General features: G+C 42.3%; 1 protein-coding gene across 1 annotated transcript in view; it reads left to right on the top strand.

Annotated features, from left to right (window-relative positions):
- The window catches only part of CCDC146 (coiled-coil domain containing 146), a 125675-nt gene that overhangs the window by 99970 nt on the left and 4946 nt on the right, over positions 1–20759 (top strand). The window contains exons 7-17 of the mRNA XM_047752028.1: positions 1367–1440; positions 2630–2857; positions 3516–3702; positions 7185–7280; positions 7864–8034; positions 11210–11298; positions 11385–11549; positions 12779–13003; positions 14811–15039; positions 19065–19193; positions 20036–20173. Of these exons, the coding sequence (XP_047607984.1) occupies positions 1367–1440; positions 2630–2857; positions 3516–3702; positions 7185–7280; positions 7864–8034; positions 11210–11298; positions 11385–11549; positions 12779–13003; positions 14811–15039; positions 19065–19193; positions 20036–20173 (1731 nt within the window). The remainder of the gene's footprint in view (positions 1–1366; positions 1441–2629; positions 2858–3515; positions 3703–7184; positions 7281–7863; positions 8035–11209; positions 11299–11384; positions 11550–12778; positions 13004–14810; positions 15040–19064; positions 19194–20035; positions 20174–20759) is intronic.

Below are 20759 nucleotides of genomic sequence, written 5' to 3'. Positions count from 1 at the left end.
GACATACCTGTACCTGGGCACTGAACAGAGATGGATTTACGAGGAACCCAATGAAATGAAAGCCTTGGGTTGCTCACTTGCATGAACCTCCTCCAAGCTCCCCCCCACCCCCGCCCCCGATTTAGCATTTGTCATTTCTGACACTTTTTTTAAAGACCGTACAAGTTCTACCCGCATAAAACCTAGATCTGCCCCAGAACTAAGCAAGATCCCAGGAAGAAAAGCACCACACAGCAGGGATGGCTTCAACCTCCAAGCATCGGTTCCCCCGGCCCCCAAAGTCCACTGTGATCCTCATGGGATCCTAAGATTGTTGAGGCTAAAACAATCTTGCGTGAATCCATAGAACATAACACAAAGTGGTGTTAGGCCACGTGAGCTCTGATCTTGGCCTTGCCACACATGAACTTGCCACTTCTGTGACTGTCTTAGACTCAGTCTTGGACTCAGTCTTAGACAGGGGTCCCTAGAGGCAGAGAATAAGACAAGTATTCACTGAGGAAGAGCTCAAAGGACAATCTGATAGAAGAGTCGGGGAAGCAGGAGAGACCCAGGGAAGAAGCGGAGCCAAAACATGCTTTCAGGAGAATCTTGGTTCCAAGCTGATCCCACGGGGAACTCTAGGCCATGAATTGCAACTCAGAGGTTGTTCCACCCTGAGGCAGGGGGGTGGGCTGATCTATCCCCGCATGGGTGAGTCATCGGTCATTCATCAGTCACAGCCTGCTCCCCTCCTCCTTCCACCCCCTGTTTCCTGACGAGGCAGCTCTGCCCAGACACAGTCCTACCCAGAGACCAAGCCTGGGCTGCAAGCTGCCTCTGCACCCTCTGAAGGATGCACATCCCTCTGTGAGGGAAATCTGAGCATCACCAGTATTTGTTACACTAGTTTTCTCCTCTTCAAAATGCTAACAACCATAACTACCTTGGATGGTCATTATGAGTACGAAATGGAATAGTAAAAGCTTGCTGCATATGGAGTTCCTGTCGTGCCACAGTGGTTGACGAATCCGACTAGGAACCATGAGGTTGCAGGTTTGATCCCTGGCCTCGCTCAGTGGGTTAAGGATCAGGCGTTGCTGTGAGCTGTGGTGTAGTTCGCAGACTTGGCTCAGATCTGGCATTGGTGTGGCTGTGGTGTAGACCGGCAGCTGTAGCTCTGATTAAACCCCTAGCCTGGGAACCTCCATATGCCTCGGGTGCAGGCCTAAAAAGACAAAAGTCAAAAAAAAAAAAAGCTTGCTGCATAGCACAGCGAGCTAATACTGAGAAGAACTCTACACCTTGTAGTTCTCTCCTATTTAATTTTCTTAACTGCTCCTGGTCCAAGATTACCTAATTTAACAGGGTTCCCTTTCTTTGCTAGGACGAAGTGGTCCACCATCAAGCCATTCCTGTACAAATTGGAAAAGAGATAGAAAAGACAACGCGCAAAAAAGTGTATGATTGAATATGTTTTATTTGTTGTCCTTCCCTGCCCACTCTCCCCTAAGTTATGTGTTCATGCTAAAACAAGAATGTTAACCACTGAACACATCAAATTACTGTCATAATTTTAGAAATATCTGTGTTTGGCCCTGCCTAGGCTGTGTAGATCAAGTTCTTTCAAAGAATGTAGTGCAGCATATTACTGTCATTCCTAATACTATTTATGTCTTAATTTGGGGACAGTATTCTCTTTCCAATTGACAAATCATCTCTGTTTGGAGAACTCCAGTTGACTTTAACAGGGCTAGGTATGGAACAAATTATCTGAATGGGGTGGAGTTTCATGATCTGGCTCTATGTCCACCTAAAGCAGGTGCCTAAAGCCTGAGGGAGAGTAACTCTTCACTTGCCACCTATTCATGGGTGTAAGACTCCCAAACGTTCAGAGTAGATTTGGAGGCAGAAACCACTGAGGAATTCTCAAGGTTTAGAGGAACCCCAAAAGATAAAGAAGTGAAGAGACAACAATCTAGAGAAGAACTACTATGAATCCTCTGGTGACTGACCTTAAAAGAAGAGGAGGAGTTCCCATTGTGGCTCAGAGGGTAATGAATCCAATGAGCATCCATGAGGATACAGGTTTGATCCCTGGCCCTGCTCAGTGAGTTAAGGGTCTGGCGTTGCTCTGAGCGGTGGTGTAGGTTGCAGATGAGGCTCGGATCTGATGTGGCTGTGGCGTAGGCTCACAGCTGCAGCTCCAATTCCACCCCTAGCCTGGGAACTTCCACATGCTGCAGGTGTGCCCCCCCCACCAAAAAAAAAGAGGGCAAAAAAGAAGCAGACACTAATTGTTCTAAAAGCCAAGGCCGCCAGCGCCAAAGTTGAGAAATTTATGTCTGTTCAGGGAAGCTGGTAAGGATGAGGGTAGAATCCTAGGAGACAGTAGCAGTGAGGATCTGGGGAGCAGGTTGGGGCTGGACAAACCCCTGCCCTCAGTGGAGACACCTTCTAAGTCCCACTCATCTGTGATCTTCACCCCACTTCTAAGATCACTGAATTTATGACTAGCTGAATTTATGACTATCTGCTGCCTGGTCAGGGAGTAAAAACAGGTAAAGACAGCACGGGCTCAAAAGAAGGCAAATGTGTGTGTGTGTTGTGTACACGCACATGTATATATGTATGTACGTATCCCCCACAGAGAAATGGAAAAGAAAAAACTCACCCTAGAATGCGAATTCAAAGAGCTAAATGACTCCCTAAAGAAAGTTGAAACCAAAATTAACACTATAATGGAAGAGAAGGAGGACGTAATAAAGGAAGTTGAAGGCAAACGAGCCTTACTTGAGATTAAAGAACGAGAATATAACCAATTAGTCAAGCTACTGGAATTAACCAGAGAGAATGAAGCAGCTTCACTAACTGAAAGGTTAGTTATATTTATGTGGTTCCTTCTGTCATCTAAATTTTTCTTTAGTTTACATTCAAAGATACATAGTCTGAAACATATTTATGTTGATTCGATAAACATTTTTGTAAGAATGTTAAATCAAGTTTTACTACGAATAAAAGATGTATTAATAAAACACTTCGAAATATTTTTTCCACCCTTTATTCACTGTCTTCATTTTCTGTGACCAAAGCTTAAGGCTACAATCTATCGTATTTTTATAAGTTTCTGAAATGCCCCTCTGGAAAACTGTATCATAGGAGTGTGTTATAATTGAGGGATCTTTTTCCTGAAAATGATGGTATTTCTGAGGTAATCATGATTTTTTTTTTCCTAATGGGAGAAATTTCATGGTGTGATTCCCTGGGGGTGTATTAACTTCCATTTTTAAGTAACATTTCAGGGAAACTAGCAAACTGTCTTTGCCAGTGTGCTCTTCCATTGGGTTGTTAACTGTTTTTAATGACTGTGACTCTAAATGACAACAACTTGCAATCAAAATTGCTTTTGGCATTACCTACAATTTGATTCTAACATGAGAGGAGTTCTGTATCTATCTGCTGAGCATGCTCGCTTGAAAAACATGAAGGGAAGCTGATGACAAGTCACTTTCATATTCTCTTTTTACTTGGAACAGAGGGATCTTGGATCTCAATTTACGAAACTGTCTCATTGACAAGCAGAACTACCATGATGAACTTTCTCGTAAGCAAAGAGAAAAAGAACGAGATTTTCGCAATTTAAAAAAGATGGAGCTACTCCTGAAGGTGTCCTGGGATGCCCTCACTCAAACTCAAGCCATGCATCAAAGGCTTCTGTTGGAGGTAGGTACTGAACACCACTATCTGATAAGTTCAGTGCCGTCTTCTTGAAGTAAAAGTATTTCAAGAATTTGTTTTTGCTCTCAATAGAGAAAGAGGGAATGGAAAAGAAGGAAGAAAAAGGGAATTTGAAAATGCATCCAACCTGTTATGGTGGCTCTGTCCTACAGTAGATTTCGATCTTTGGGCCAACCCCAGAGTAGAGAAAAGTCTTGTTGGGATTAAGCACCAACCTGGCTGGGGGAAGCAATGAGGCCATCCATTTCTGGAAGAGCTAAGGGTTCATGCCAGGGCAGAACCCAAGTGGACCACTATCTTTAACCAGTTAAAAGAGGCAGATCCAGAACAATTTTATTGTAAACTACAACAGTTGGGGACAAGATCAGATCATTTAGGTATAGACGGACAGTCCACCTTCACGTCTAACTTGCCAAGGGCCATCAGAACCCGATGTCAGTCTCCCAGGCTCATTCTGTGCAGTATCAGACTGTACTCCAGTCAGAGGATGCTCAAGAAGCTATTACCATCTTACTTCCTGTCCTCCCAAATGGAAGGTTTTGGTCCTCTCTCAGGTAGCACGCCCTGTGTTAATTGACCAAACGCTGCTGAAAGACGCATCATCCCTGAGAGACCTTGGGCCCCAGGTTTGGCCAGAGCTTCTTTTGGTGAAAAAAGAGAACAATCTCTGAGATGAAGCAGCTGGGGGTACAAAAATCCTAACTTTTCTCTTCAGGATTGTCCTGCTCCCTGACCTTATAGAGGTTAATGACCTCAGAAATTTAAAGAGGAGTTTCCAACTATGGTAAACACTTCTAATCCTAACCTACAAGGTTAATTCTCCTCTCCTTCAGAGCATATGGGAGGTTTCTACCCTCTGCCATGAACAGGGTCATGTGACTACTTCTGGCCAATGGATTGTGGGCAGAAGTAACACATCTCTCTCCCAGCCTGGAGCATCTAATTACCAGTGTAGACCCTCTAGCTCTTTCCCCCCTCCTGTGGCTACTGGAAGTACATGATGACACAGAGGGCTGTAAAAATGGAAGCAGCCAGGAATGCTGAGCCAACAGTGGTCTTGGAGTCGATCACCTTGATTGGCCACAGGCTTTATCAGAGCAAGAAATAAGCTTTCAATAAGTCAATTACAGTGACTTAATTAGAGGGTTGTTTTATTCACATAATAAAAAAGTCCAAAAGCAGGCACACAACAGGTAGATGTAATGAGAAGTCTAGGATCCTCTTAGCTTTTTCTTCTATCATCTTTAAGACATATACTTTTTCTCCAAGGTCACAAGATGGTCATTCCACCTTTGAGCCTAAGATCACACAGGAGTGGGGAAGGGCAGAGAGCAAAAGGAATGTAGAAGCTGACCTGGCTGACTTTTTTTTTTAAACAGGAAAAAAAGTCTGACAAGCCCTATCCGGAGATTTCCACTTAGATTTTATTGGCCTGTCCTGGCTCATATTGTCATCCTCAGCTGCAAAAGGGTCTGAAGATTTTTGGATACAATGCAGCTCTGAACAAAACTGAGGTTCTGTTAGTAACATTCAAGTGGAGAGTAGATATTGGCGAGGCAGACAGCAGGCTCTGCTCCCAATGGCTCACCTTGCTACCTCTTCCACAAACCAATTCCTTTCTGAAACCAGAGGGTTGAGTTTGTGCAGAGTTGAGAAAGATGTCAGAGAAACAAATAGCCAGAGTTCAAAAACTAACATCATTCACCACAGTACTGTTTGGAATTTAAAACTTTGGAAATAACCTAAATGTCTGAGACCTGAATCCAGGAAAGTCTGTCAGGAGCATGTAGTTGACAGAGTTGCTGGGCAATGTGCTCTCACATCTTCTGTAGAAACCTTCTAAGATTCTCTAGTCCCAGTTAGTGTACATGTACACATCTGCCTACCTTGGGAGCCAAACATTTGGAGGAGCCCATTTCTGGACGTAGTGACAGAGAAATAGAAAAGGACCAGGATGCTTGCTGGACTCCAATCTTCCCAGGAAGAATTAACTCCATCCTTCTGAAGGAGAAATCAGTCTTCCTCCCTGGCTTCTTAATTCTGCTATGAAATCTTCCCTGATTACTCAAGTCTGCATTGAGCTCTCCATTTTCTCCCTGCTGCAGCAATTATCTGCCCATCAAATATCACAGAGTCTATATACTGATACATGGAGTTCACAAGGCCTTGTCTCATCTTCCTAAGTCCAGTGTGTGCTTTTAGCAGCTGGCTCTCCGTGGTAGGAGAGGCCATGGGAAGCAGGGTGTCATTAGCCATCTGAGGGTACAAAAGATGCTACTGAAGATGCATGGGTTTGTGGGTGTGGGATCCAATGACACACTTTAGCTACTTTAAAAGCACACCATGAACCTCAGAAGGATCCTGTTAAGTGCCCTTTAAATCAGTAAGGAGTATGATCTTTCCTTCTTGGGACAAATGTCAATATTCAACTTTAGTGCCTAGAAGTATGTGTTGTCATGCTGGGAAAGGAACCACATCAGACTGGAGCCAGGTGCTTTTAGTATAAAGATCCAACTCTAAATCTGCTCTGACTCAAGTGTGCAGTCAGCACCCCAAGATAACTCTTCCTATGTCCTTGAATGGTACCCCTTCCCCCAGCAGCTACCATGTGTCTTTTTCCTCTTGCTCTCTTCTTTATCATAATGAATCCAACAAGCTCATTCCTAATAAGGCAGCCAAGACTGATAGAATGAGATATTGCCTTCTCTTCAAGGTAGTGTGATGCAAGACAGAAGCATAAGCCAGTTTGAATGTAATAGCAGAATTTCAAGTGTTAAACCAAAAAGTTAAGCAGCTTTTCTTTTGTGAGAACTTTCCAGCCACTCAAACTACTACCTAAGAGTAGTAACTATTTTGTTATTAATAGTTCCTACTTTTTCTTTAATCTTTACGATTTCAGAAATGAATTCCCATTTTATAAGTATAATAAATATCATTTGAATATATGTTTCTAAAGGACTGAGTCATGAGTTAGAGAGGCAGTAAAATACAGTGTTAAGATCGTGGGCTCTGAATTTAACTGCCTGGGTTTGTACCTACACCACTGAGACCAGGTGCTTAAATGTCTTTGTTTCTCATTCTCCTCATCTGACAATTGCAGATACTATTACCTACCTCGTGGGGCTATTGTGAGGATTAAATAAGATCATACATATAAGCACTTACAACTTTGTTTAACACATAGTCAATGCTTGATAAATGCTAGCAGCTATTATTAGTAAGATTTTTATTTCCAATGAATGAGAAATAGAATATTTGCAGCTGGTCAATTATAGATTTTTGGCAAGCCGTCACATTTTAATTTAAATTTAACTGTACAAAGGAATATTCAACATAAAAGGCAGTTTCCTTGAAGACTGAGAATTGTAATTTGCCCACCCTCTTCAAAAGATTCATGGTGGGGTTGATTACATGACATTCAAGATTTCTTTCTTGTACAAATACCTGTTTTAAATTTTCATTTCCAGATTGAAGCTATCCCTAAAGATGATTCTCTGTTATCTGAGAGAAGGAGGGAACTCCACAAGGAAGTTGAAGTAGCTAAGAGGAATTTGACCCAACAGGTTAATATCAACTTTCACGTAGGCATCTGTCTAACAATGATTAATACAATGTTGTGCTTTTAATTGTGTTCCATGAAACATCATTAATAGGAGAGTCATCAAAAAGAGTATGATCCTATTTAATGTGGGTATGTTTCTTTCTCTCAGTCCCCTCCAAACCCACATTAAAACTTTGGGGGGAAAAGGGATCTGTTTGAACTAGCAAAAATTATGCAAATTCATGGGATTTTTAAAGTAAAAAGGCTGTTGATAAAACAAACAGTCAATGTTGTATCTCACCACCATCTCATTTCACATTTAGTTTATTCAAACCACTGTCAAAGTATTTTAAACCATACTTCTATTTCTCTTCAGAAAGTTATTTGAAAATACAGTCTGAAGGAGAAAATGTTCTATCATGTTAAACATGTTATCATGTTTATGCATTCTTTTATAAGATAAATACTTGGTGCTAGAGCAGCATAGTTGTTTTGAGATTTAATAAAATAAACTCTACACAGAAAATTTAAAAGGTAATCTGAGGTTAACGACCTTCTTGTGTTCCCTCCAATAAAGACATTATAATATTTGTGTTCTTCCAAAGAAAATCCTATCAGAAGCCGAGTCCAAGTTAGTAGAACAGCAACTTGCTGAAGAAAATAAACTTTTAAAGGAGCAAGAAAACATACGAGAGCTGGTGTTCAACCTGGTCCGTATGACTCAAATCAAAATTGATGAGAAGGAGCAAAAATCCAAGGACTTCCTCAAAGCTCAGGTAACTGCCTTCTCACAACTATCCATTAATTACTGCAAGAGTCCAGGGTAGCCTCATTTTAATACAGTGTTCATTAGAAAGCTATGATTTTAAGCTTCCTTCAAGGTCCAGTGACTACCCAGCTTTCCTAAACAAAACTCAATCATACACTGAAAAACAGTCCCAGGATTCAACTACCAACAGCCAACAATCTAGAGAGTAAAAGAACCAGACTGGTAACAATGAGCAGAGGACTTGAACAGATGACCTTTTGTAAGAAGGTGGGTACCTCCAGGGGATGGGGCCGATGGCCACACGGGTGCTGATGTCTATGATTCACCACCTCACAGCCCACTGGGACTTGCCCAGAATTCGGGAGCCACAGCATCCGACTGCTCTCCTTCCCAAGTTCATCTAGCCAGCAGCATTTAAACCAAACTCCCTCAGACCGTCACCTTTACCAACTCCACCCCATGACTCGCCCGGGCTCCCAACAAAGTACCCAAGCAGACCCAGGGCATTATCTCCAAATAAAAACAACAATGAAACCAATAGCAAAACAACTGCCGATCATGCTAGCTTAACTCTAATTTAGAATCAGGTATTCCACATAAGGATTGTGGCCAGAGGACCCCTGTTAAAAATGAATACCGTAAGACATATTACAAAAGAGCACAGCTGCCCTGACCAGGTGACCCAGATGTTGGCTGTTTCTGAGTGCAGCTTTGTGTAATTCTGAGCAAGTATTCACACCAGGTAGCGTTTCTCGTTCTCCAGAAAGAATTGACATCAAAGCATTAGCGGCCATGAGGTTAAATCCAGAGGAGAGAAAACAAGGTGACAATCTCCAGCACACAAGCCACAGCAAACGATTCACACTGCCCTTTAACTGTCTATTTCCCCTCCCTAGAACATTTCAGAGAAACTAAAAGATGCTTAGCATGGTTGGGGCCTGGGAAGATGAGGGAAAGAGTGTCCAGTAGTGACGCCAGAGAGCAGGAAAAGTCAGGGGGCAAAGATGGTTTAACTCTTGTTGAGCAATTTGGACCCTGGTCCCAGAAGCTGCAGCAAAGCCCAGGAGAGCTCATGGGGTAGTTGGGTTTCAGTGGCCGAAGAGCAATAGTGGGAAGAAGGCAGCCTGAGGGGACACGGGGGCTGAGGGGAGGACACACAGCAACAAAACAAGGAGAGAGGAGAGGGCAGAAGTTTTGAGGTTTTAAATTCACCTCAAAAACAGATACATGTGAGGTGCAAACTATTACATTTAGAGTGGATAAACAATGAGGTCCTACTATACAGCACAGGGAATTATATCCAATCTCTTGGGACAGACCAGGATGGAAGATACAACGAGACAAAGACTGGGTCACTGTGCTGTACAGCACAAGTTAACACAACATTGTAAAGAAACAATACTCTAATAAAATAATCTTCAGTAAATAAAAAACAACTGATAGGAGTTCCCGTCGTGGCGCAGTGGTTAACGAATCCGACTAGGAACCATGAGGTTGCGGGTTCGGTCCCTGCCCTCGCTCAGTGGGTTAACGATCCGGCATTGCCGTGAGCTGTGGTGTAGGTTGCAGACGCGGCTCGGATCCCGCATTGCTGTGGCTCTGGCGTAGGCTGGTGGCTGCAGCTCCGATTCAACCCCTAGCCTGGGAACCTCCATATGCCGTGGGAGTGGCCCAAGAAATAGCAAAAAAAAGAAAAAGAACAAAAAAACAACTGGTACATGTGTTATCTGTGTGACTAATCTATGTCAGCCAAACCTCATTATGAACAGAGCTAATTCAACCCTTTAACTGATCTCCAAGGAGGTCTGTTCTTTCTCTTGAAGTATGAGAATCAATGAAGAAAAAAATATTGTTTTAAGTATCTTTACCATTTGGGAATTAGTCTGTTAAGCATTAGCTGTAATAAACTATAATTTCTATGAGACGCGTTCAGCAAGTTCATCATTTATTTTCATACGCCTCATCTACATCCCTAAGATTAAATGTGAAGGGGGAAAAAATATCAGTGTGGCCACCATCCCCGAGACAGAGTAGATAATGCTGAATATTTTTATAACTTTTAATTCTTCATACACAGTTACTTAAATAATGCTAGTTTCTTCCAGACTCCTGTTCTCACTGAGAACATAAAGTTGCTACGTGGCAGCCTTGGCTTTGATGCCTAGCTTCTATTGAATTGTTCACACCTCACACTTAGCTCTCACAGTGCTGAAGAGAAGCCTGGCAGAAACTATTTCCTCTGGTTTCTACCAGCAAAACATTGGACCTCATCTTTGAATACGTTTCTCACCCTAGATGGAGGACCCAGCATCTTTGCAGTTGAAGAAAGTAACAAGTTCATTTAGCACTTGGTAAATTTTGAGGATTTCAGAAATGTCACTGCTGTGTCAAAATATTGGTGTGTAATCTGTGTCACACCTGTCTATGGTTCGTCTCAGTGTGGAGCTTCCTTGTATAGGAAAACCCACCTACTGGACAAAAGAATGGAAAGGTGCTTTAAAATCATGGCTTCCTCAGTGTCACAAGATACCACCCAGGAAGGAGTTTCTTTCATGGCTCAGTGGTTAACGTATCCAACTAGGATCGATGAGGATGCTGGTTCTATCCCGGCCACACTCAGTGGGTTAAGGATCTGGCGTTGCCGTGAGCTGTGGTGTAGGTTGCAGATGCGGCTCAGATCCCTTGTTGCTGTGGCTGCAGCGTAGGCCAGCGGCTGTAGCTCTGATTTGAGCCCTAGCCTGGGAACTTTCTAAACAACAAAAACGATACCACAGAGGCTTCAAAACATAACATTTATCAAAACCGCTTACAAGCCCCATCCCATCATCTCTCTTCCACAAATTCCACACTCACCCAATCCAGCCGTGCCATCCGTAGTCACTCTTCGGCTCCTGGAAAATTTCCCCAACTTTTCTTTGGCAGGCTCTTTTCTTTCCCTCCTCTCTTGTTCCTACTCTCCTTTAATTAACCCTTTTGTCCCAGCCAATGTGATTCCTTTCAGCTGACCAGGAAATTTTCAACTCTTTCCCCTACGCTTCCCTCTTGAGCTACACAAGCCACCTGGCGGAGATGGAATTGTCCTTAATGGATAAGAATGAGATGGGATGAGGTTAGGAGGAATCACATGTGTTGGTGGTGGTGGGTTTTAAAAAAATTTTTCACACATATTTTTTATATTTCAGCAAAAATATACCAGCATTGTTAAGGAGATCAAAGCCAAGGACCTTGAAATCAGGGTACACAGGAAGAAAAAACGAGAGATTCATCGCAGGTGAAAGAATTAGATGAGAATTTATCTAATTAGGTGGGGGGAAAACATCTTTATCGCATGTTTCAAAACCATTTTTATTTTCATAGACTCAGAGAGTTTGCTAAACTGTATGACACTATTCGAAACGAAAGAAACAAATTTATTAACTTACTTCACAAAGCTCACCAGAAAGTCAACGAAATAAAGGAAAGGCATAAAATGTCATTAAATGAACTGGAAATTTTAAGAAACAGTGCAGTTACTCAAGAAAGGTAAGTATTATAATAACTACTGTTTGTAACACTTTCAAAGGTTTCTCTTCTGACTCATTGAATGATAAAAGACCCTGGGAATGAAATAGAAAATAAAGAGTCTTCTACAAACTAGAAAAGCCCTTGCGAACACCCCTTGCTTCACAGCTGACAATCTAAGGACTTGAATGTGATTCCTTATGCTTCTGTCTCAAAGCCGTGTTTTTTAAGTGAATGGAAAACTATAATCTGTAACTTTGTTCACTATGTCTCTTCAATTACTCATCTAGAAAGAAAAGCACAAATTTGATAATTTGTGTTTAAAGTTAGAAGATGATTGAATGTTTATTAACCAGCATCCTGTGATTGTAGATGGGAACCATCTGATGTGCTCGTGCGAGGCAACATAGCAGAGTGGTCAAGAGAGGTGGCTTTCTAGACTCAAGTCCCAGCCCTGCCACTTACTGGCTGTGTGACTTTGAGCAAGCCACCTTCTCTCTCTGGGCTCACTTTTTTTTTTTTTTTACCCATAGAAATAGTCCTTACTGTATGGGACTTTTTGATATTAAATGAGTTAATCCATGTGAAAATACTGAGGTATCTGACAATGGTTTTGTTTAGAAACAAAATAAAACAAAATATTATTTACTATGTGCCAAGATCTGGTGGACTCTTTCACCTATACTTAGTCTCTTTCACCTATATTTAGTCCATACACCCTGAACTCTCTGATGGCCATTATTGCCCAGTGTCTTTTCATAAAGATGTAACAAAATGGGCTTTCTCGGGGGTGGAGGAGGGTAAAGGAGGGAGGGGATTGGTATGAAAAGGAAAATCTAACTTCATCAGATTCTTGTCCTGCATGAAAGTAGGCCATGCTTCATTCAGCATTTATGTGATGCTGTATTGAGCCAGGCACTACCTCAGTCCAGTGGACAGTGTCAGATACAACCACCTCTGCCCTCAAGAGAGCAGAGCCCCCTAGGATGACAGAGCAGTAGACTTTATTGATAAATAAAGGGGGGGGGTGCAGCAGATGCTTTGGGCATAAAGGAAAGATGTCCTAATCTAAATTAGGGGGAATGGGAGACCTGGGAAGATTACAGAAATTCCTGAGGATAACTCTATGATCAATATCTTTACTACTAAAGCAAGAGCTCCCTGGATATTGCTCGTTTCAGAAGTCTTCATTGCTTTTAAAGAAACTAAAGGAAATTACCGTCTTCTCCAACTGCCTTTTGTTTTTAAAGAAAGCTACAAAATTCTATGCTGAAGCATGCCAACAACATTACCATCAGAGAAAGCATGCAAAATGATGTGTGCAAAATTGTAGCAAAACTTCAGGAAATGAAAGAGAAGAAGGAAACCCAGTTAAATAACATCGACAGACTTGCCAACATGATCACAACGATTGAGGAGGAGATGGTGCAACTTCGCAAAAAATACGAAAAAGCCGTGCAGCGTCGAAACGAAAGGTAAGAACTAGGAACCCGATGTGAGAACAAGGCACCTAGAGATCCAATTTAGAAATGCTGCTCATTGTTCTGTCTAGACCTGACAGTGGGTCGTGAGGAACATGTGACACTCAGATTTCCTTAGCCTTTGGTGGGGGTGGGGGTGCAGTATATTTTGCCTGAAAATAGAAAACCCTCTCCTCATGAGAGAGACAGGCAAGAGTAAGGTCTGGGAAGTTACTTGCTTAAAGATCAAAGGCTTGGCGTTCCCACTGTAGCCCAACAGGATCTGCGGCGTCTCTGCAGCACTAGGGCGCACGTTCAATCCCTGGCCTGGCACTGTGGGTTAAGGATCCCGTGCTGCCCCAGATGCAGTATTGGTCAGAATTGCAGCTCGGATCTGATCCATGGCCTGGGAATGCCATATGGCTCAGTGCTGCCAAAAAAGAAAGAAAGAAAGAAAAGAAAAAAAAGATCAAAGTCCTTTCCCAGTCTACCAGTCAGGGCCAAGATACCATCAAATTACTTTAATATAATTGATGTAAGTCTTTGATGCTCAGATCCACTTTGAGGACAGATTTGGTCTTTTTATGATATTTATTAAGGTGTTAAGCTAGTTCATTGTCTTAGCAAGGAAGAACCTCAAGAGAAGCATTATTTCTCTCCGGGGTCATCTTATTAATTGGTTACTACTTCACAGTTTTCCCAAGTTGCCTGTGCTCTGAAAAATCTGGCTTGTGAGATGGTAGAGCCCCGTAGTACTTACATCTGGTATTAGATTTTTTTTTTTTTCATCAAATCTGGATTGTGTGCTGTTTCGTGTAAGGCTGCGTTCTGTGTTAAGGGGTGGGCCCAGGAAGTACGATATGGTGGTAAAGCCTGGCTTCTGTTGTCAAGAAAACAGAGAGGCTCATGAGATAAGCCAGTGAAGAGCCAGCAAATGAGACAAAATGCAGAGCTAAGATTAGCCAAATACAACCCTGTGTACACATGTTTTGAGGGAGGAGAGAGAGAAGGAGAAAGAAGCAATTAAAGATGAACTCTGGGATAATGGATATGCACAGCGCAGCGCTTTGGGGAGGGTTGGGGCTTCAGGTCGTGACGAGCACCCCTTTTTCAAAGGGCTGGCAGGTGTTTTCTCTGGGAAAAGAAAGTCCTCTTATTTGGCTCCTGGCACAATCCAAAGCATTTAGGCAGTCTGTTCCCAGGCCCTGGTCATTTCTGTGGGGCTGGAATTCGAACATTTTTACTTTGTTTCTTCCCCATGGTCTCCTCACAAGGAGGGGTCCTTCGCCTGGCATGATTACAAAGGACAGGATTTTTGCCTGTTGATGGAGAAACGTGCATCGGAAATAATTAACTTTAAAAGAGCCTAATGGGCTGGCAAGTTAGAGAGAACAGAATAGCTCTAAGAAACACATTCCCTGGCCCCCTGCCTGGGTAATTCTGGCCAGACCTCTGTTGACAAGTCTGGCCCTGTAAAAGGGTCTGCAGGAAATCACGCTATGGGATCACATTGTTCGTGCATGGGCAAGGATATTCTTTCCCACCCTGGGAAAACCTTTGAGGCTTGCAGAGAGTCTACGGTCAGCCAATAACACTTTCAGCCCAGAGTCGAGATGCAAAATAGTCCTTCCTTCCCTCCATGCCCAGAACAATTCAGACTGTGGCGTTTAACCAGAAAGCCAACAGTGAATTTCTATTGTCGTCTGGAATTATACAGTGTCGATGTGTATTTTTGCACCCAAATCCAGAGGGAATCACCATGAGCAGTAAAACAGTGGCTTCTGCCTCCTCTCTTAGCCTCTACCTCTCAATTTGACCACAGCGGTGTTCAGCTGATAGAGCGGGAAGAGGAAGTGTGCATTTTTTATGAAAAAATAAATATCCAAGAGAAGATGAAGCTAAATGGAGAAATTGAAATACATGTCCTAGAGGAAAAGATCCGATTCCTGAAACTGAAGATTGCAGAGAAGCAAAGGCAGATTCACGTGACCCAGCAATTACTGCCAGTCAAGAGGTCTCTGGATGCTGATTTAGCAGTGCTCCAGATTCAGGTGGGGAAAGCGTTCATGCTGTTCTTCCTGGGATCATTTGATGCTTTTTCCTTTTTTTCGCCTTTATTGGTTTGTAGGTTGAACAAGTTCTTACATGTAAATCAAGCCAGGGTCCTTCTGGTACCTTTAAAAATTCATGAGTTAAATGCCCTGTGTAAAAATCCCTGTGAACCCTGCTCCAGGCGAGAATCTGTGCTTCAGGCGTCTGAGCTACAGGTTGTCTTTGTTTCCTCCGGAAGCACTTTCTGCCTTTCTCGGAATTTAGACCCTCCCAAGTCTCAACTCTAGTTTAGCTTCTTCAGAGCTCAAAACTTCAGTAATCCAGGCTTTTACTACCACCAGCATTATTATGTTTTTGACACTTGCTGGAAAGGTCTTGCAGACCTAGTTCTCTTATTTTTGGTACTCTTGTCCTCTAGAGCCAAGATTGTTGTTTCTTATTAATTGGCAATCCCATGTAATTAGACTTTTCTTTTTTTTTTTTTTTGGCATGCAGAATTTCCCAGGCCAGGGATTGAACTGGTGCCACAGAAGTGACAACACCAGATCCTCAACCCACTGAGCCTCCAGGGAACTCCTGGACTCATTAACTCCTATAGTTTCCCTATAATTGAATAACTTTGCCTCTAATATGGCCTTTTTAAAGTGGAATATATCCATAAAATTTAAACATAAACTGGCAAATAAACTTTTAAAAACATGAATATAAAGCTGTTTTCCTCACATATAATAATTGTATTTTCATAATGAAAATAGAAAAAAATGACACTAAAAAATTTGTAGCCTAAATTTTTTTCCATTGACTCAATGTAGTAGGAACACATTTTAAACTATGTTTTCTAAAATGCCAGGTTTGCTTTCAGGTTTCTTTCTGATTACAAAATTAGGACATGCTCCATAAATGAAGTTTTGAAAAAAAATACAAAAATTTTAAAGAAAAAAATAAAATTATATCTCCAAGATATAATCACTATTAAAATTACTGGAGTTCCCATCATGGCTCAGTGGAAAAGCATCTGACTAGTATCCATGAGCATGCAGGGTCGATCCCTGTCCTCACTCAGTGGGTTAAGGATCCAGTGTTGCTGTGAGCTGTGATGTAGGCCACAAATGTGGCTCAGATCTGGCGTTGCTGTGGCTGTGCTGTTGCTGATTCAACCCCTAGCCTGGGGAACCTCCATATGCCATGGGTACAGCCCTTAAAAAAGGCAAAAATAAATTTTAAAAAATAAATAAAAGTTAAACGAATAAATAAATAAAATTATCAAAAGTCTCGAGGAGATCCTCTGGTCTTTTTCTAGATGTACAAGTAAATAGTTTTTATTAGCTCAAGATATAGACACAGTGCTTTTTAAAATTTAATCATGTCTTGAGCATTCACAGGGCTCAATGGATGATGGGTCTCCTTTTTGCACAAATATGCCAGCGTTCTGATTCCAGTGTTTGTTCTTTTAGCCCTAAGTTCTCCCATTCACTTCTTTGACAAGTGTAACCCTGAGTTGGATGGATTGGCTGGAACATGCCCCAGGCCTCCCGAGAAGCTTCCCCAGGATTCTCGTGGCTCTGACTCATGCTTCCTGGGTGTGGTCCATTTGGGCATCCACTTATCAGTTCACACACCCCAGGGCCTGGACCACATCAGTGCAGCCTCGGGACTGGCTCTTCCTTCTCCCCTACACACACAGAAGACCATTCAGGCCAGGCCTGTCTCTGTGCCTGACTTTACTGAAGACTTGGGGGACTGGTATAAGAGGATACATTAAAGAAATGTAAAGAACTTTAAATATCAGACAAGTATGGCATCAGAGTTCATAGGAGCACCCCACCACAGGGAACAGTCCCCCAGCTGTGTTACCCCAGGCAGTGCCTGAGCCTAGCTCCGTTCCACTGGCTTGCCCTTCCATTCCCCCAGCTCCCCTCCCCAGCCTCACCATCCCAGGCACCCCATATGTGTCTTAGTCCATTTTACAGAATAATTTGGCTCTTTCCGTGTCCTTTCCGAAACACGTTTTCAGGGCCATCTTTGCCCATGCTAAATGATCAAGATGCCCAGCAGAATGAAAGGACTTGAAATTCAATAAGACCCACAATAGAAAAATTCACTCTGTATTATGGAAGCATTTTCTTTGTGTTAATTGTAAATTAATACTTCTGTTCAAAAGATAAAATTCTTTCTATAAAACCAGTTATCTGGTATGAAATATGAACTCCATTTACCCAAGAGGAAAATCCTGTCCATTCAAGGATAGTATACCGTCTGGTGTGAGCCTTCGCCATTCTGACTGCATATGAAATGAAGCATAGGGACCGTGTGTTATCAGCTAACTGTTCCATCAGAGTTAGTTCCAAGCTTAAGAATAGTTGAATAGACAGAGTTCCCTGGTGGCCTGGTGGGTTAAGGATCCTGTATTGTCACTGCTGTGGCATGGACTCAATCCCTGGCCCAAGAATTTATGTGTGCTGTAGGTTCTGCCAAAAAAAAAAAAATTAAATAGAAAGTTTCCCATTGGTTTTCAAACGGCCTCTAATTATTTAATTGTATACTCAGCACTAATTACATAGGCCCTTTGAGGATATGATGTGAAATTTCAGGCTTCAAGCAAGCCATGTTTGCACCATGCCATGCAATGCCGGATCCTCATCATATCCTGTTATTTGTCATAGCTGCAGTGTTTTGTGTGTGTGTGTGTGTGTGTGTGTTCAATCTTCCTCTTTTTTGTATCATTTTTAGAATTCTCTTAAGGCTTGCAGTTTTATTTTTTAGTTGCTCGTAACAGTTTTTAATCATCAAACAGTCCACTCCAAGGATTATCGTGAGTCACATTTCCCAGCAACATTTTACTTGCAATAAGAGCCCGTTTTTAGAGCTCTTGGAAGTCACGTGAACTATTTTAGAACACAGGAACACTATTTTATACAGAAAAAGGAAACAGTTTTTCCTCAAAGGCCCACAGGAAAATAAGATCAATCGAGGGACCACTTTGATAAATAAGCACAATAATTTTTTCCTTGTGAATTTCCTAACTAAAAAAGATGTTAAATGTTAATACTAAAGACCACAAATGCTTAATTACACATACATGGATACTTTCACTCCATAGTAAGCAGTCAAGAAGTGTGGCGAGAGAGGAAAGGAAAAGAATTATTCATGTCACTATTTGAAATTCTTTTTGTTGTAAGAAGGAGCACAAATCAAAAATTTTAATTCTACCTGTATCACTCTTGGATACATTATAAAGTACGTTAAATATATTATCTTGTTTAATGGATCAACCCCATGAGATGGGGACTTACTTTCCCGTTTGATAGTTGAGGTGTAGAGAAGATAAAAGGATTTGCCTGAGAGGATACAGGTTTTCAGGAGAAAAGCTAAACGTGATGGCTCTTGGCTTTTAGTGTGTTCTACATCTCTCTCTACAAAACAATGTAAGTGTGGCTGCCACTCCTACTCGGTAAGTTCTGTATTTCTTCACCACCTCTAAATTCTCAGAGTCAACAGATATAGTTGATATATAAAACATTACATTGGGTATTTACTAAAGAAGATACAGATATTCCTCACAGACTGTACGTTGTGTTGACCTGGTAATTAAGAACTGTATTCTTCTTTGAGGAACCATTAAGCCTAATGCCAGAAAAGGGTTTTAAACTGGGGTCTAATATGTAGGGTATCTTGTATGTTGTCTACCTTGGCCCCTGTAACAGTGTGCAATAAGGAGAGGGTAAGTCTGTATAGTTGGAGCTCTGCAACTGCACAGAATCCCATGCATACAGCACAAAATGGGAAGTAATAAATGTCAGCTCTTTTTTGATGACCCAGAAGTTGCTGCCTTGCTTTGTAGGGTCAGTTGCAGACATCGTCCTCATGGTCCCGTGAGGAAGCCAAAACATTTCTTGACCACAAGTCCAGCTGATGGGGTGTTGGGAATTCCCTCTCACCTTTGCCTGGAAAGACCCTAAAGAACCTAGACTATGTGGCTTTAAGATTTACCGAGCAAAGTTAATGTTTCTCTCTTGTTTAATAGTTTTCACAGTGTACAGACAGAATAAAAGACCTGGAGAAACAATTTATCAATCCCGACAGTGAGAACAGAACACGCTTCCTTCCAGGGAAAGATATGACCGAAGAAGAAATGATTAAAAAAATGGATGCGGTAAACAATCCTTTCTTAAAATACCACCTCTTAGCTGCTGGTTGATCAGTGTCACAGATATCTGTGGTACTGTGTCATGTTAGGCAGATGCATCCCTCATTATTCTAGCCACTAACATAGGCCCTTCATTGTAATCTAGTTACAAAACCTAAGCTTGACTTTAGATGCTTGCCAAAAGAAGTATGACTTTGGTGGTCCCAAGATGCCCACCTTTGTCTCACAGCCCACAGGGGCACTTTTGGCATCTTGAATGGATTCATCTGTTGTCCTGAAGAGCCTATCAGAGGAACGGCAACATGGAAGTTAGATGGAGCCAAGAAGGCCATTCTCTGCCATGGGGAGGAAGAACTTCCATAGCTCTTGAGGGGTTAGGGGTGTTAGGGACGGGAAGTCTTGGCTTAGTCCAGCTTTAAAGGCCTTCTAGAGTTACCTTGGGAACTATGAAAGCAAGGTGTCTTCATTAAGGGGGAAAAACAGTGCTCTAATTAGGAAAGATTTGGGAGTTCCCATCATGGCTTAGAGGAAATGAATATATCATCCACGAGGACATAGGTTCAATCCCTGGCTTTGCTCAGTGGGTTAAGGATCCAGCATTGCCATGAGCTGTGGTGTAAGTCACAGATGCAGCTTGGATCCTGCGTTGCCGTGGCTGTGGTGTAGGCCAGCACCTGTGGCTCTGATTCAACCCCTAGCTTGGGGAACATCCGTATGCCGCAGGTGCAGTCCTAAAAAGACCAAAAAACAAACAAACAAAAAACCAACAAACAAACAAACAAACAAAACAAACAGGAAAGATTTGGATTCACATGACTTTTTCCTATTAAAATTGTTTTTGACCATAGCTGGAACTACAGCTGGCCAAGAAGGAGGAGAAGTTGCTGGAGAAGGATTTCATCTATGAACAGGTGTCTCGGCTCACAGACAGGCTCTACAGCAAAACTCAGGCCTGCAAGCAGGACACACTGCTCTTAGCCAAGAAGGTCCGCCTGAGTCCCGCCTCCTCTTCTGCCCTTCCCTGCCCATCACTTTCCATTTTCCATAGACGGCTTCATTTTTGGAGAGAAGACCCAGGGGGGATAGACCTTATGACTACAGAAATCCAAAGATGTAAAATTAAAAATGTCAAGATGTCTCTTAGAGAATTGTCGAAGTTTCAATCTTATACCCTGAATACTTTATAGTGGGAAGTCCTAAGCCTTTCAATGACAGTATACAAGTTTCACTTAACAAGATACCTACAAGGATCATCTTCATATTTTACATGTCAGGTTAAATCCTTTCTAGTTCCTTGTGAAGGGAGGGCCTCCATTACTCAGTGGTCTGCATGGGAACTCCCTGAATCCAGAAGTCAGCCAGAACCCAGAAACGGGAGGGATCTATTAAAGGGAACACCAGTCGCACAATGCCCAGACCTATTCCACCCTGGGGTGGAGCCACCCCCAGGCCCCACTAGTGAGGAAAGGCCAGTAACGTGGAGCTTCCTCATTCCCAATCGTAAAATACCAGGCCTGTCAACCAAAAGTTACAGGGCCAGGCTGGGACTGCTAGAAGCTACTCCAGGTGGAG

The sequence above is a fragment of the Phacochoerus africanus genome, chromosome 11 (assembly GCF_016906955.1).
Source record: "Phacochoerus africanus isolate WHEZ1 chromosome 11, ROS_Pafr_v1, whole genome shotgun sequence".
NCBI lineage: Eukaryota > Metazoa > Chordata > Mammalia > Artiodactyla > Suidae > Phacochoerus > Phacochoerus africanus.
This window is presented reverse-complemented; position numbering and strand designations above follow the sequence as displayed.